The sequence below is a fragment of the Anser cygnoides genome, chromosome 12 (genome assembly GCF_040182565.1).
Source record: "Anser cygnoides isolate HZ-2024a breed goose chromosome 12, Taihu_goose_T2T_genome, whole genome shotgun sequence".
Classification (NCBI taxonomy): domain Eukaryota; kingdom Metazoa; phylum Chordata; class Aves; order Anseriformes; family Anatidae; genus Anser; species Anser cygnoides.
The window spans coordinates 13,227,169-13,243,019 of NC_089884.1; the positions used below are offsets into that span (position 1 = coordinate 13,227,169).

The 15,851-nt window shown below is 57.0% G+C and overlaps 1 protein-coding gene across 1 annotated transcript; it reads left to right on the forward strand.

The window, feature by feature from the left end:
* The first annotated feature begins 118 nt into the window (after positions 1-118).
* On the forward strand, positions 119-15,730 carry COG4 (component of oligomeric golgi complex 4). The gene is made up of 19 exons (XM_067004717.1): positions 119-274; positions 1,775-1,857; positions 2,040-2,154; positions 2,816-2,990; positions 3,414-3,607; positions 3,762-3,867; positions 5,120-5,277; positions 5,770-5,825; positions 7,679-7,812; positions 8,604-8,722; positions 9,291-9,457; positions 10,028-10,193; positions 11,717-11,779; positions 12,218-12,334; positions 13,579-13,671; positions 13,919-14,002; positions 14,276-14,377; positions 14,714-14,842; positions 15,092-15,730. The coding sequence occupies exons 1-19, from the start codon at positions 164-166 to the stop codon at positions 15,224-15,226; spliced, it is 2,307 nt and encodes a 768-aa protein (XP_066860818.1). The 5' UTR covers positions 119-163; the 3' UTR covers positions 15,227-15,730.
* Positions 15,731-15,851: the final 121 nt, after the last annotated feature.

Here is a 15,851-nt window from a genome sequence, read left to right on the forward strand (position 1 = left end):
GCGAGCCCCCGAAAAAAATCCCCGAGGCTTCTCCCGGCTCGGGATGACCGGGAGGGAGGCGGTGGCGGTGCCGGCTGGCGGAGCGGGGCGGCGGAGGGCGGCCGGGCAGCGCGGGCAGCCCGGCGGGCCGGGGCGGGAGGAGGGGGGGGGGCGCGGCGCCAAGATGGCGGCGGGCGGCGCGGCGGGGCCCTGCGGGCTGCCCATGGAGCGGCTGCGGGCGCTGACGGAGCTGGGCGAGCTGCAGGCGGCCTACGGGAGGCTGTGCCGGGAGGAGGTGGGGACAAGGGAAGGGAAGGGAAGGGAAGGGAAGGAGGGAAAAAAGGGGAGAGGGAGGGGAGGGGAAGGAAGGAGGGAGGGAAAGGGAGGGGAGGAAGGAGGGAGGAAAGGAGAGAGGGAGGGAGGAAAGAGAGAGAGGGAGGGAATGAGGAAGGAAGAAGGGAGGAGGAAAGGAAAGGAAGAGAAGGAGGGGAGAAAGAGGAAGGGAAGGAGAGAGGGAGGGAAGGAGGAAAAAGGGAAGGAGGGAGGGAAGGTGAGAGGAAAGAAAGGGAGGGAAGGAGAAAGGGAAGGAAGGACACAGGAAGGAGGGAGAGAGAGGAGGAGGGAAAGTGAGAGGAAGGAAGGAAGGAAGGAGAGAGGGGAGGAGGATAAAAGGGGAGGAAGGAGAGAAGGACGGAGAGGAAGGGATGAAAGGAAGGAGAGAGGAACGGAATAAGGTAGGGAGAAGAGAGGAAAGGAAAGAGGAAGAAAAGGAGGGGGGAAAAGAAGAGGAAGGGAAGGAGGAAAAAGGGAAAGGGAGGGAAGGTGAGAGGGTGGATGGATAGGGAAGGAAGGAAGGAGGGAAGAAAGGAAGGAGAGAGAGAAGAAGGAAACAAGGGAAGGAAGGAGAGAGGAAGAGAAGGAAAGAGGGAAGGAGAGGAAGAAAATAAAGGAAGGAGGGAGGAAGGAAGAAAGGAGGAAGGAGGAAAGGAGCGAGGGAAGGAACAAGGAAGTAGGAAGAGAAAAAGGGAGAGGAGGAGGGAGGGAAAAAAGGGAGAGAGGAAACAAGAAGGGAAAGAAGGAGGAAAGGAAAGAGGAAGAGAAGGAAGAAGGGAGAAAGGAGAGGAAGGGAGAAGAAAGGAAAAGAAAGGGAGAGAAGATGAAAGAGGGATAGGGAAGAAAGGAGGGAGAGGGAAGGAAAGAGGAAACAAGGGAGGGAGGGAAGGAGAGAGGAAGAGAAGGAAGGAGGGGAAGGGAAGAAAGAAAGGAGAGAGGGAGGTAAAAATAAGGGAGGGAAGGAAGGAGGGAGGAAAAGAGAGAGGGAGGGAACAAGGAAGTGGGAAGAGAAGAAGGGAGGGAAGGAGAGGGAAAAAAAGGGAGAGAGAAAATAAGGGAGGGAAGGAGGAAGGGAAAAAATGAAGGAGCGAGGGTTGGTCAGTGCCGGTGCAGCCGCTGCCTCAGCCTGGCTGGGGGTGACGGTGGGGTGCTGGGGCTGCCGCTCAGCCCCAGGGGTCCTGTGCTGGGGCTGCGGGTTGGGGTCATCGGCCCGAGGGGGATGGGCAGGGGCAGGCTGCAGGTGAGCTCAGCTACAAGACAGGCAATGAGGCGGTCAGGTTGGGGATTTTTACAAAAAAACAAAAATCAAAAAAAAAACCCACAAAACCATCATATTGTGGGGTTAAAATGAGAGCTCAGGGGTGGATTCACCAACACCTGTGCTCGTGGAAGCACTAAAACCTCGCCGGCGGTGAGGTAAATCCACAGCTCTGGTGCTGAGCCCCTGCGCCTCGCCCCGCAGCAAGCCGTGCAGGAGGAGCTGGACGCCCTCATGGAGCAGCAGAGCGTGGTGGAGAACAAGATGGTGGCGCTTCAGCGCATGGGGTCAGTGCCGTGCTGCCTTCGTCTGCCTCGCCGCGCGGGGAGGGAGGAAAGGGGGCGTTCGTCCACCCCCACAGCCCCTTCCAGGGCCGTCTGACTTCTGTGCTCGGCTCCTGGAATAAAAGATTTGGGCTGGGTTTGGGGGAAGGAACCCGGCCGCTTACCAAACTGCGTTTTGTGCGCAGCCCCAACCTGCAGCTCATCGAGGGGGATGCCCAACAGCTGGCGGGGATGATCGCCTTCACCTGCAGCCTGGCCGAGAACGTCAGCAGCAAGGTCCGGCAGCTCGACCTGGCCAAGGTAGCTGCACGGGGGGGTCTGGGGCTTGTCATCCTCAGGCTGCGTGCTCACAGCGTGCCTGGAAAATACACAGAGAAATGTGGGTGCTGGGAGCGGCCTTGGTGCTGCTGGGTGGTGGCTTCTTGCTGGGCTCCTGGGTGTCGGAGGGTACGAGAGTAAATAACTTGTAGGATTGTCCACGTGGCAGCTGGTTATCCAGCCTGTTCTTGTGGTTTCTGCCAAGTAAGCTGAGGTTGGTCTGTGTCAGCCCTCTGTTAGCGGTTGCCTTGCTGAGGATGGTCGTTGTCCCTCGACACTGGGCAGGAAGCCGGGCTGTCCTGTTCTTTGCACGAGGATGGGCTGAGAGCTGCTCAAATCAAAACATATCAAGGGTGGCTGCCTCTGGTCTCTGCCATTTAGGCTGGAGCACGGTCTGTGAGTTCAGTCTGAGTGCTGATGGACACGTGCTGCTTTTTCGGATTCATTGGACTTACACCTTTCATTTTTTACAACTTTAAACTTCATTTACTTTGGGGATTCTGCTTAGTTAGTTGTTTATTGTGCAGAGAAGCATCGCTTCGATCTGTTTCTTCCATCTTTTTCCCCTCGTGCTGCCCTCTCCGTCCTTTCTTCCCACTTCTGCTTCCCTGCTCAGCCTGCACTGGTTTTCCCTTCCTTGCAGAACCGCCTCTACCAGGCCATCCAGAGAGCTGACGACATCCTGGACCTGAAGTTCTGCATGGACGGCGTGCAGACAGCCCTGCGGGGCGAAGATTACGAGCAAGCAGCGGCTCACATCCATCGCTACCTGTCCCTGGACAAATCCGTCATCGAGCTCAGTCGTCAGGGCAAGGAAGGTGAGGGCTGCTGGCGGGGAGGAGCCGACACTCACCGCTCCGGTCGGGTCTCTGGAGGCTGCGGGGTGCTCGGTGGTGGGTGCCTCAGCTCAGCAGGCAAAGCAGAACATCCAGAGGTCACAGACATAGAGGTGAAAGTGAAATTAGGCTTGAATTAATTGATTAATTGAAGGAGAATCCCTAGCACAAGGTTTCAATAGCGTTTCTGATGCCAGCTGGGTGAAAAAGAACGTACAGGACAAAAGAAGAGAGGGGGAAGGCCCTGTCAGGGAGGAACGTTGCAGCGCTGCGGCGTGATACCAGGCAAAACAGCTGGGCACGAAGGGAACAGGCTGGGCGATCCCTGCAGAACTGTCCTGGTTGGTTTGGTCACGTCCTCTGCCTGAGACCAACGTGCTGTTACCTCTGCCCTTCTTCGACCAGGGGGCATAATCGATGCCAACCTGAAGCTCCTGCAGGAGTCGGAGCAGCGCCTGAAGGCGATTGTCACAGAGAAGTTTGACACGGCTATGAAGCAGGGAGACCTGCCCCAGGTGGAACGCTTCTTCAAGATCTTTCCCCTGCTGGGCTTACACGAGGAGGGGCTGAGCAAGTTCTCCGAGTACCTCTGCAAGCAGGTAAGGGGTTCTGGGGCCGCGAAACACGCAGAGACCTGACCGTCTCCTGGAGAAAGCAAAATCCAGTCTGCTGGGTCTTGGCTGTGGCTTGTTCATCTTTGAAGCCAGCACTGGCCTTCAGCTCAGCTCTCCAACTGTCCCTGCTGTCACACAGGTGGCCAAGAAAGCAGAGGAGAACCTGCAGCTGGTGATGGGGACAGACATGAGCGACCGTCGAGCTGCTGTCATCTTTGCAGACACCCTGACGCTCCTCTTTGAAGGTAATCTTCTCCCTCTTTGGGGGTGGATTGGAAGTAGTCCGTGATGGGATCCGTCAATTTAAACGCTTTGAATTGTAGTTCCAGGGGAGCACAAAACGCCCTCTGAGCCATGGGAGGGTCCTGCTGGAGGGATGGGGACGCAGACAGATGTTTTCCCAGCCAGAAGAGGGCATTAAAATAAGCAATCTGTCCTACCCACAGCGTGTGTAGGCACAAAGTGGATTTGCAAAGGATTGTTTTGGCTTCCTCCAGGAATCACTCTTCTTGTTCTCTGCATCCTCAAGACACGTGGGTATTCCCTGTAGGGTTTTCAGGCGTGCAGCTCTCCAGACAAACAAATCAGACCCCTAAAAGTTGAACAGCTGTTGATGGCCCCAGGCCTGGCTCTTCGAGGAGGACCACGGCAGCTTGGAAGCGGGGAGGGAAGGGAGAAGGGGGAATATGAATGCTCTGAGGGAACGTCGCCAACGACAGTAATTGAGATCCCGTGGTGATTAATCCTCCTCTTCTGTTGTGCCCGCTGCAGTTCCAGGCTGTGGCACTGCCAAGTCGCTGCCAGCCTGGCACCGTGCTGCTGTTGGAGGCCCTCAAAGCCAACGGGGCTTTCTTGGCAGAAGTGCCAGAAGAGGGGGAGGGTCGTGAACTCTTGAGGCAGAGAGTTTGTGAGGAGAAAGCAGTCTTGGAGAGGGGCTTCCTTGGAGACGAGCTTTTTCTCCGAGGAGGTCCTGCCCTCACTGGTGCGTGACAGAGAGGAGCAGAGCTTTCCCCAGGCTGATCTTCCTAACTCTGCTGTTGTGTGACTTGGTCGGTGCTGAAAGCTGGGACTGGATGCGGATGGCAGTTGTGTGCCCTGCCAGGTTTATCCTGGGCAGCACCCTGCTGTGAAAGCTTTGTTCCTTCACGCCTTGCGTCTTGTCTTGGGTGGGAGGGCAGCTGCCTACATCCCACGGCAGGAGCTCTTCAGAGGTGGCTTGCACCCCAGGAGATGTGCACCACAGCCTTGCAGTAAGCAGGAGAGAAGCCAGAAGGCATGGTATGCAGAGGGAAGGTGCTGTGGAAGAAGGGGTGGTGATGACAGGCTGCCAGTAAGCCTCTGGAGAGTGGCTGGACAGTGTGACCTGTTTATCCAGGCCCTGTCTGAGGACCTGCACAGCTCTGCTCTGGGTCCAGGCTGAACGAGAACTCCTGCCCGAGGCTGCCTCTCGCTCCTGAGAGAGCAGAGTCCACCCGGTCGTTTTCTCTTCGCCTGCAGGGATCGCTCGCGTCGTGGAGACCCACCAGCCCATCGTGGAGACCTACTATGGGCCAGGAAGGCTGTACACCCTCATCAAGCACCTGCAAGGAGAGTGTGACCAGCAGGTGGAGAAGGTGGTGGAGAAGTTCGTCAAGGAGAGGGACTACCACAGGCAGGTAAGAGGGGGCGATCCTGCCCCACGCAGCCAGCTGAGCCCCTCTGCAGGGCCCTGACTGCCCTAGAGGCGAAGTTTGACCTCGTGTTTGGGGAGAAACGTTGCCTTACTCCATCCTTGCACTGATGGTTGAAGTGCTCCAGCCTGTAGCTGTCCTCTCTGTTGCAGAGGAGGATTCAGTGTGAGCGTGATAAGCAGACCCAGGGCACGGAGTTATGCCCGTGCAGGTCTGTAGGGTGCTCTCAGCGTGCCCTCCCTGCTGCCTTGCTCCCTCTCCTGCTCGAGGCAGGACTGCTGTAACATCTCACGATCACGTCCCTCGGAGCCTCCGTTGGCATTCCCATCCCGCAGCCCTCCCTGGCAGGCTGAGCTCTGTCCCGGAGGAAGAGGTGCACCGACGCAGTGTCGTCCTCCGTGGGCCACCGCATGAGAAGGGGCTGTTAACTTCAGGTCACCAGCAAAGACTGTGATGACTTCTGTTTTGCAATTGCAGTTCCAGCAAGTTCAGAACAGCATGATGAGAAGTTCTGCAGAGAAGATTGAACCAAGGTAAAACAAAACCTCTTTTTGCTCTCTGGTTTTCACTCTCATTTAGAGAACTCTTCCCATCTTCCAGAGGCTTTGTGGCTACTAAAGCTTAGCGTCTGTGTTAGGTACCCTTCACTGCCCTTTTATAAAGACAGCTTCCATGGTGCTGCTTTATTTTGCTGACTCGTTATTTGAGGTCTTGGCCTTGAACGTTGCTGGAGGGCTGAGAATATCACTGCACACAAAGCACCGAGGCTTTATTTGGCTCTTCCACCACTTGTTGATGGGCAGAGTGCAGTCCTTGGAGCCCGTGAACTGGAGCAGCTCTCTGGGCAGATAATTCCTGGCATAATTAGGAATAAATCTTTGGGTCCTTTCAGTCTGTGCTGCTGCAGTGATGCCGTAACGCTAGTGTCTTGGTAATGAACTCGAGTACCCTCACTCTCCCTTCTTTTCTTTTTGTCTTGAGTGTTTGTATAACCCTTAAGTAAAGCCATCTGAAAGCGCCCTCAGCCCATCTGGCGTTGCGTGACTTCTAAAGACGCCTTGTAAGACAACTTGTGTTCCTCAAACAAGATGTCTGTGGACCTACACAACCAGTTAGTCACTGGTAACAGGGTGAGCCACGTACTCGTGGCTCTGAGTAAATGCGGACACATCCCAGGCTTTCTGAGCTTTTGCTTTTTCATCCAGAGAACAAAGGTAACGGCTCCTCGTCCCGCTTGTTTATTGGGAGGCTGTGAGCAGTGCATGCAAAGTGCTTTGTGCTCACTGATGAAAAAGCTGATCTGACAATTTTCCTTTCGTAGCCCCCTCTGATCTGAGCGCTGTCTTCTGTGTTGTCACGTGCTTCCTTGGCTCCACAGCTCCCGGGCTGCTGAGCTTAAACTGATCCTGCATCATTTCCAGAAAAAAACACACAGATCTGGGCCCAGGAGCACACGCATGGAGGTGGCAGGGACCGGGCGTTTCTAGCACTGGCCACGCAGGTGCCACAGACTCAGAGCAAAACCAAGGCAGGGAGGAGGCTGCTGAAAGTCTCTGGTCCGACCCACGCAGGGCTGATTTTGAAGTTCAGTCAGATTGCTCAGATTCTTGTAGTCCTTACTACGGTGATTTTAATGTGGCTGCTCTCGCATCCACGAGGGAAACGAAGAAGCTTCTCTAACGATTTTCTCAGGATGCTTTGATTGTCACATACTTCAGATGTATTTGTGATGTTTAGCACAGATGGTTAAGTCCCTGAGATGGCAAATCCCTTAGATGGCAGGTGCCCTGTTGGTCATGAAAATAAAATGGGGAAATAATCCCCAGGTGGGCTGGCATCTCTTACTCAGGACGATCTCCCTGGAATATGTAGGAGTTTTTTTGTGGCTTCCCCCACGTCCGAGCTCCGAGCTGTGCTCCATGCTGGCAGAGTGCGGTCTGCCTTAAAGCAGTCGGCAGATGCGAGTCTCGTGGCTGGGCACAGAGCAGGGAATTGCTGCTGCTGCTCCAGGAACCTGCCGTAAACCAGCTGCTGCTGGCCCGGTTTGCCACCGGGTGCCTGACAGATGAGCTGCTGAGCCAATCCATCCTGGTGGCGCTCGGCTGCTTCCCAGCACAACTCATCCCCGTTTAATTCAGCGTACGGCGGCGGGCTGTCAAGGCTAGAAGCAACTCTCCATGTAAATGAGCTCCCCAAATATCCTTCAAAGCAGGACTGGCATTACTTGCACGTAGCAGTTATTCTGCTGAGCTTTGCAACCTGACAGCACAGATGGAAACAGGTGGTAGTGGTCTCGGAGTAAAACAGAGAACACTACTTCACGGGGTAAATGGCATCCCAGCTCTCGGTGTCTTGCTGCTTTGACTCTCACTGTGTCCCCTTGCAGGGAACTCGACCCGATTTTGACAGAGGTCACCCTGATGAACGCCCGCAGCGAGCTCTACTTGAGGTTCATCAAGAGACGAATAACGGCGGACTTCGAGGTGGGGGACTCCATGGCCCCCGAGGAGGTGAAGCAAGGTAACACCTGCAGCACCGACGCCCGGGGGCTCTGCTCCTCGCGGAGCTGTACCGGGCTGGGGTCAGGGCAGCGTGGCACAGCTGCAGGGGCACCCAGGGAGCGCTCCGTGGAAGAGGACTGCCTAGCCTGGCCTCCCCAAATCTGTTTTCAGCGGTGAGCTTCCTGACAAAGCTCTACCGTAACAGTCCTCTGCACGGGGGCTTTTCAAACTCCGGTACGTCTTAGTGAGGGAAGTTGTTTAAGTCACACAGGTCGCTACAGCTCTGCCAGGAAAAAAAAAACATCTGTGGCTGCTGCATCAGGTGGCAGCACCAGGCACTGTATGACCACTGAGGAGGGCAAATTGAAGGGGAACTCTCTGAGAAGATTGTGACCAGCAGTTGGTATCACCGGGGCAGGAAGCGTTCCCTGGTCCATGTTCTAGTCCAACACCAGCAAGTTGTTCCCTCTAACAGGGAACCAGCCTTAGGAATGACTGCAGAGCATAATAAACAAGGTGCCCAAAGAAAGGGAGGGCCCTGTGGTCACTGTAGGCACAAATCCTAAAGGCAGAGGCCGCAGGGAAAACAGGCTCAGGGTTTTGGTACTCCGCGGAGCTCTGAAGTCAGGTGCATCACCTGCAAAAGTCAGCTCAGCTCTTTCAGCTCCACGCTTGAGGCCTGTGGTTTATTCCAGGTTGAGCTTTGCAGGCGCGTGTCCATCAGGTGCCCTTCGGACAGGCAGCAAGAGATTAGGTGGAGCTTCTTTCTGGCCCTTGGTCCAGCTGATGGCTCTCCTCGGTGTTCTGCAGAGCATCAGAAGCAGCTGGACAAGCTGCTCAACAACTGCCTGCTGAGCTGCACCATGCAGGAGCTCATCGGCTACTACATCACCATGGAGCAGTACTTCATGAGGGAGACCGTCAACAAGGTAGGGCTCAGAGGGCGTTTGCAGTAGCCTGTGCTCCGTGCCGGCAGCCCACACCTCCAGGGGAGTCCCCAGGGAGGGCGATGGACGCACAGCAGAGCTGCAGTTGTTGTTGGGAAGGTCTGTCAGGGCCCCTGGCCTTGGAAAGCAAGCAGCCTGTCCTGAGATTTGACTCCAGACATACCTCTGAGTATGGCAAGCTGTGTGCTGGGGCAGGGCTGGCAGCCAGACCCACCTGGTGCTCTCTCCTTGCCCAAATGTAGCTGCTGGCTCTGGTCGTACCCCTCCATTGGCTTCACACTGCTCTCCTTGCTCCCTCTGCTTGCACTGCTGCCGGAGCTCAGAGCCCGAGTGGTATCGGGAGGGTGTGAGGCACCTGCTCCAAACACAGCTTGTTTGGATCAATGATCACAGACGTTCTGGAGATCAGATCTTCCAGCTCTGGGGGCTGCTGAGCAGCAGGATGAGCAATAGCAGGTGGCACTCCACAGCTTGGTCTCGCAGCGCTGCTCCGAGAGGGCTCCTCTCTTCCCTCGCTGAGCTCAGGGCACTGAGGCTGCTTTGTTTGCAGGCTGTGGCCATGGACAGCTACGAGAAGGGCCAGCTCACCTCCAGCATGGTGGACGACGTGTTTTACATAGTGAAGAAATGCATCGGGAGGGCTCTGTCCAGCTCCAGCATAGACTGCCTCTGTGCCATGATCAACCACTCCACCACCGAGCTAGAGTCCGACTTCAGGTAAGGAAAAGACACCAGGTTTGTCATAACCTCCCTTCTCCTCGTGTTCTGCAAACTGCTGTCGGATGGTGTTCCCTGTGCTCTCTGCCTTTGGACCTCTGCTTTGTCATCTCTGTGGTAGATGGTGGTAGGAAGCAGTGCGTGCTTTTCTCCCAGCAGCAGTGCCCACCTGTAGGACAGAGCCACAGAAGAGAAAAAGAACCACAATGGCACCACGGTCACTCCCCGTCGTTCTCTGGGTTGCCCGTGGGCCTGCTCGGTAGCCACTTGAACGTTTGCCTTTGGGGTGAGCCTGCAGAAACTGGCCTGCTGCTGTTTCTCATGCCAGTGTGGGAGCAGAGAACAGACTGAAGACAACAGACAGCTGCTGGCAGGATTTTGAGGGAATTTTTTTTTTTATTTTTTGACTTCAGCCTTGTGTCTTTCAGATGATGATGGCAGGAGATACCTGCCATCTTTTGTCCCTCTGCAATTCCCCTTCCCTTTTCCAGGCCACAGCTCAGCCCAGCACAGCTCTGTTGCTTCTTGCAGTGCTTGCTCTAAGCCCTGTGTGTTCTGCTTGCCCCGCAGGGAGGTTCTGTACAACAAGCTGAAGCAGGGCTTTCCGGCCACGACCTTCCAGGACTTCCAGAGAGGGGTGACCAGCGCCGTGAACATCATGCACAGCAGCCTGCAGCAGGGCAAGTTCGATACCAAAGGCATCGAGAGCACCGACGAGGCCAAGCAGTCCTTTCTGGTGGGTTTGGAAGCTCTCCTGGTAAAAGATGAGTTGGGATAAGGGGAAGGGCGATGGGAAAACTCATGGGAATGGGATTCTCTGTCACAGTCAGAGAACCTGAAAACCTGTTTCAGGCATGATGGGTGGCCCGACTTTGGGTGTCCAGTAGATGCTTCTGCCTCATTGCATGTCTGTGGGGCTTTCACGCGAGGCTTGCCCTGCTGCAGTGACGTCCCCCTCCAGGCTGGGGAGGTGTCTGGGCTCGAGGTGGCCCCTTGAGGTAGCCATCAGCCCTCTTCTTCGCAGGCTCTGCACAGAGGTGGTGGGAGAGGCTCCCACCTGCACCTTCCCCTGGATGAGAGAGGTTCCTGGCCCACGCTCAGCGCTCCTTCATCCTCGCTTATCATAGAGTCATAGAATGGCCTGTGTTGAAAAGGAGCTTAAAGATCATCTAGTTTCAAGCCCCCTGCTCTGGGCGGGGTTGCCAGCCACTGGAGCAGGCTGCCCAGAGACAGGAGAGTTTCCATTAGAGCAGGGCTGTCTGCTCCCCTTGGCACGCAGGATCCTCCTCTTGCCTTCTCCTAACACCAGCACCACAACTCTGTGCGCTCGAGCTGGCCAGAGCACGGCAGCGAGCGTTACAGACCCCAGGAGAGCACTTGGAGGGCTGCTGCTCCTGTGCTGTGCAGCACAGTGTGGCCTCGCCTCTAGTGGGAGCTGCGCAGGCCTTGCACTGGGGAAAAGACCTCACTGGGAGGGCATCTCCGCCTGGGTCTGCTCCCTGCTTTCAGGCAGCCCTGGGGGCGGAGACCCTGGGAGCGCTGGAGAGGAGCTGGCTCAGACATAAGCAGCTGTGAGCACGCTGTACAGGTTCCCTTGCACTCCCACTGTACGAGGAGAGAAGGGAGCAGGAGGGACTGCTTTCGTTTCATTAAACTCGGTTACAGGTTTCTTGATGCAAAGCACTTAAAAGTGTCAGTTCTCCCTCTGGAATTCCTCCTTCACCTGTCAGCTCGCCTCGTTCCCCCGTCTGCACAAACCCCAGCGTTATTCTGACGGTCAGTTCGGCTCCAGCAGGTAGAGAACAGTCTGTTCAGGGAAGAGCAGATATTCATCTGGCAGGAGAGGTGCTGATTCCTCCTGCCTACACACAAATGCCTTCCCTGCTTCTCTGGATGTGCTGCGTCTCGACCATCACCTCCAGCTGCTCCTGGACTGTTGTTCTTCGTGACGCTGTCAGAGAAAGGAGCAGAGATGTTGGGGGTACACCCCCTCTTCCACCAGCTGGGGCTTTGCTGCAGCATCGTGGACAGATTGATGATGAGGAAGAGCAGAGGACTGAACCACCTCAGCCTGTACCAGCTGCAGGCTCAGCACAGGGGCTCAGCGTGGTTCAGCTTCATGCAGCGATCTGATCACGCCGTAGCACCTCTGCCCCCTCAAATGTTTCCATTTCAGTCTGGAGTGTGAGCAGGACATGGAGCAAGTGATGGAAAATTCCAGTGATTTTTACTTGCCTTTTTGTTTTCTCCCCTCCCCAGGTGACCCTAAACAACGTGGAGGTCTGCAGCGAAAACATCATGACCCTGAAGAAAACGTTGGAGGTGCGGTCTCGATTGTTTGCTGTTTTTTCTCTAATCAAACTCATATTATCCTCCCGCGGGGTGGGGTAAAATAAGCTTTCTGGACTTTGCTTTGCTCAAACTCCTGATATCTTCGCCCTCCAGCCGTAGGAAAGCAATTTTGAGCTGGCAGAGCAATCTCCGGCTGACACCTCAGTGGTGTAGCTCAGCCAGGCTGGAAATACCAGTTCCTCCGTGTGGACCAAGCCGGGAATCGGTGCAATAAAACCATGTCATTGTGGTTCTCTGGTGCTGCCTGGGGCTTCCTTTCTTGCTGCTCCATCCCCAGCAGCTCCTGCCTTTGTGTGGGCTTGGTGGCTGTCCTCACCTGCAAGCCTGCTGCCAGGGCTGGGCGGCGCGAAGGGGCAGAGGCAGCCCAGGGAATTAGTTAGCAACGTGCTCGGGGGTCTCTTCCCGCAGAGCGACTGCGCCAAGCTGCTCAGCCAAGGCTTCGGGGGCGAACAGGCGCAGGCCAAGATTGAGAGCTGCCTCTCCGACATGGCTGCCGTCTCCAACAAGTTCCGGGACCTGCTGCAGGTGAGTGCAGGGCGCTCCTGCCGGCCTCTTCGGGGAGAGGGGAGGCAGCCCACGCCTGGTGGCTCGTGTCACGGCCACGTCTGGCTCCCGGAGTGCTGGCTGAGGGGTGCAGGTGGAACCAAGCAATCGATTTTGAGGCACACAAACGGATCCAGCCCACGTGCACAGCTGCGCCAGCTGGCAGCCCCGTGAAAAATGCTGGGAGCAGCTGCAGAGGCAGAAGGAATGTCGTTCCCTTTGTCTTCGCTCAGCACAGAGCAGTGGTTGGTTGGTTCAGCGTGTTCAGGAGGAGCAATAATGGGGGCTCCTCCATTCTCCCTTGTAGCCCAGCATGTTGTCAGCCTGTCCCGAGCCCCACGGGGCAGCGGGGAAGAAGGGCTGTTGGTAGAGAAGATCACAAGACTACAAGTGAACACTCATGAGGCCTGCGGTCAGTACTGGAATCAGACAGCTCACAGATAAGGAGTAAAACTCTCCAGTCTGGTGTCAGTGCAGTATTAAAAGCGGCTGCAAAGCACTCAGGAGGCTGAGCAGCAAGCTGCTGCGCTGCCTGAGTCACGCGCACATGAAATTTGCCTTGGAAAAGGGCAATTGCCAGCAGGGCCTGCTCAGAAATGCCAATTTGAGTTAAAAACTTTCATCAAATGCCAGGCAGTGTCGGTACCTGAATAGCTTCGTGCTGGGTGAGCTTTCTTGACATCTTGCTGAGCTAAATGGGGTGGTTGGCAGGAGAGGGCTTTCAGAGAGCTCTCGAGTACTGGAGCAGAGTGAACAGCCTTCGCTGACAGCCTGCTGCTCGGGGGAGAGGGCGCGTGCTGGGGCTGCGATTAATTCAGAGCGCTGACTCTGCTCGCAGCTTTTATCCTCCTTTTAGCTTCTCCCACTGCGCTGGGGGCGGGAGGCAGCAGCTGAGGCCGACCGCGGCATCCTCCTGGGCTGGGTGGGAGGCTGGTGTCTGCGCCCTCCCTGCCCTGCTGCAGGTCAGCCCTGTGCAGCCTGGGGGCCGATGTCCTTCCTCTTCTTGTCACCGTGGTGTCCTCAGAGCCACGCGGTGCTGGAAGAGCGTGGGATCTGGCTGCAGCTCCAGGACTTTGGGTTCATTTTCCTGTGGAAGGCTGTGGGTTGATTTCCCCAGCTCGTGATAAGGATGGGGGGGCAGCAGAGGCAGCCTGGCTGCAGGGATTGGGTGTTGTTGGACATTGCCTGTGCTCAGTTCTCTCCTGGCCTCTTCTCATCCCCCTCAGGAAGGCGTCAGTGACCTGAACAACACGGCCATCAAGCCCCAGGTGAAGCCCTGGATCAACCTCTTCCTCTCCATCTCCCACAGCATCGAGGAGGTAAGGCTCAGCCCCTCCGCTTCCAGCTCCCTTCTGCGCTCTCCATCCTCCGCACGGCAGTGCAGAGCGACTGCTGACTCATCCCCTCAGCCCTCTGCCGTTCCTCAGCACAGAGAAACGGTGAAATACCCGGAACGCGCTCAGCATCCCAGCCTGGAAAAGGGCAGCTGGCTTGACAGGAGCTCAAGAAAAAGTCCTCCGTTCACAGCAGGTCACGTAAACAGCCCTTCTTGTATCTCACTCTCAGGAGGAGTTCAGCGAGTATGAAGCTAATGACCCCTGGGTCCAGCAGTTCATCGTCCACCTGGAGCAGCAGATGACAGAGTTTAAGGTGCGAGAAAGGGAGGGGATGCAGCAGCCTGCCAGGCTTCCACAAGGCGTCTTCCAGCTCTTCCCCTGCTCAGGGCGGGTGGGCTGCACTTGCCTGCAGGGTTCCTGAGCCCCCATCTCCTGCAGTGTTGTTCAACCCACCCCCTTGTACCTGGATTGCTTTTGCCAGTGCTGTCCGCTTGCTGAGTGTGGAAACGATGGTCTTGGTGTGAAAGCTCTCCTAGAACTGGTTTATTTTGGGGCCTGAAAAAGTGACACGGCTTTCTGTTTCTAGGCTGGACTGTCCCCTGTGATTTACGATAACCTTACCGGCCTCATGACCAGCCTCATAGCCACGGAGCTGGAGAAAGTGCTCCTCAAATCCAGCTTCAACAGGGTAAGCAAAACGCTGCCCTCTGCCCTGTAACGGGGGCACGGCTCCACCCCCCAACCCCTGCTACCCCCAAGGGATGAGGCGAGGGCAGAGACAAAGGGGACCCTGGAGGAAGCTCTGCCACTGCGGGTGGCCAGCTCAGGGAGACCACAAAGGAAGAAAGTGCATTTCGTGATGGGGCCGGGAGGAGCTTGCAGCAATAGGAAGGCTGAGGTGGGGCCAAACAAGCCGCTGTCCCCAAGAAGTGCCCTAGGAGGAACCCTCCAGCTCGGAGACCTCCCCCTGGGGAACATCTCTTGACTCTCGGAGCTGGGCTAACAGCTGCTCCTCTCCCCGCAGCTGGGCGGCCTGCAGTTCGACAAGGAGCTGCGGTCTCTCATAGCCTATCTCACCACCGTCACCACCTGGACCATCCGCGACAAGTTCGCCCGGCTCTCCCAGATAGCCACCATCCTCAACCTGGAACGGGTGAGCTGCACCCTGCCTGCTTTTTGGGGGGGGGTTGCTGGACTCGGTGGGGTGCCCTGGGCTCAGCCGGGTGTTGTCACACGTGTGGGGAGGAGAGGAACTGGGAAATTCGCCCTGTGGTCGATGGGTGTTTGCCTGCGGGAGGTAAAGCAGGAAACCCTGCCCCTCCCGGTACGGCCTCAGCTGGAGTTTGAACTGGGCTGGTGCTGGGCCGCTTCCTGCAGCTCTCTCCCCGCTCTTTCCCCACAGGTGACGGAGATCCTGGATTACTGGGGCCCCAACTCCGGCCCGCTCACCTGGCGCCTGACCCCTGCGGAGGTGCGGCGGGTGCTGGGGCTCCGGAAGGACTTCCGTGACGAGGACATCAAGCGCCTGCGCCTGTAGCTCCGCGCGGCCTCAGCGCCGCAGCCGTGGAGCCAGCCCACGTCCTCCCCCGTTGCGTGGTTTTGGGGTGATGGCTGCTCTTCCGCTCACCTGCCTCCGAGCAGGAGGCTCTTCAGGGCATGGGACGAAGAGCCCCTGTCCTTTTGCAGGACCAGAAGTAGGGCAGCAGAGGAATCTCTCATGTTGAGAGCACGTAACACTAAATGTGCAAGTTTTAAGGGACAGGCTGGTGCTGGCACACGGCTCTTCGTTCCCGGGGGGGAGGCCACAGACGGCTCAAGAAACCTGGGGGCTGCCAGAGCACCTTTGAGCTGCGCCCCTGCCTCTCGTGTTGTCCTGCTCCCCGCAGCGCAGTCCTTGGGTTGCGGGTCCACCCTCCCTGGGGCAGAGGCAGCCTGCTGGGGGAAAGGCAGCGTTCCTGCGGGGAGGGCGCTTGGAAAGCCACGAGCAAGCCGCTGTAGGAAGCGGGGCTGTGTAAATAAACCGCGCCTGGCTGAGCAGCGACCTTGGGCTGTGCGTGTGTGTGTGTGTGTGTGTGTGTGTGTGCGTGGAGGGGGCCGGAGCCCTGAGCTGAGCCGGGCGCCCTTCCATCGCCCCTGCCCTGGGTCTTTGCTAGCTCAGGGAG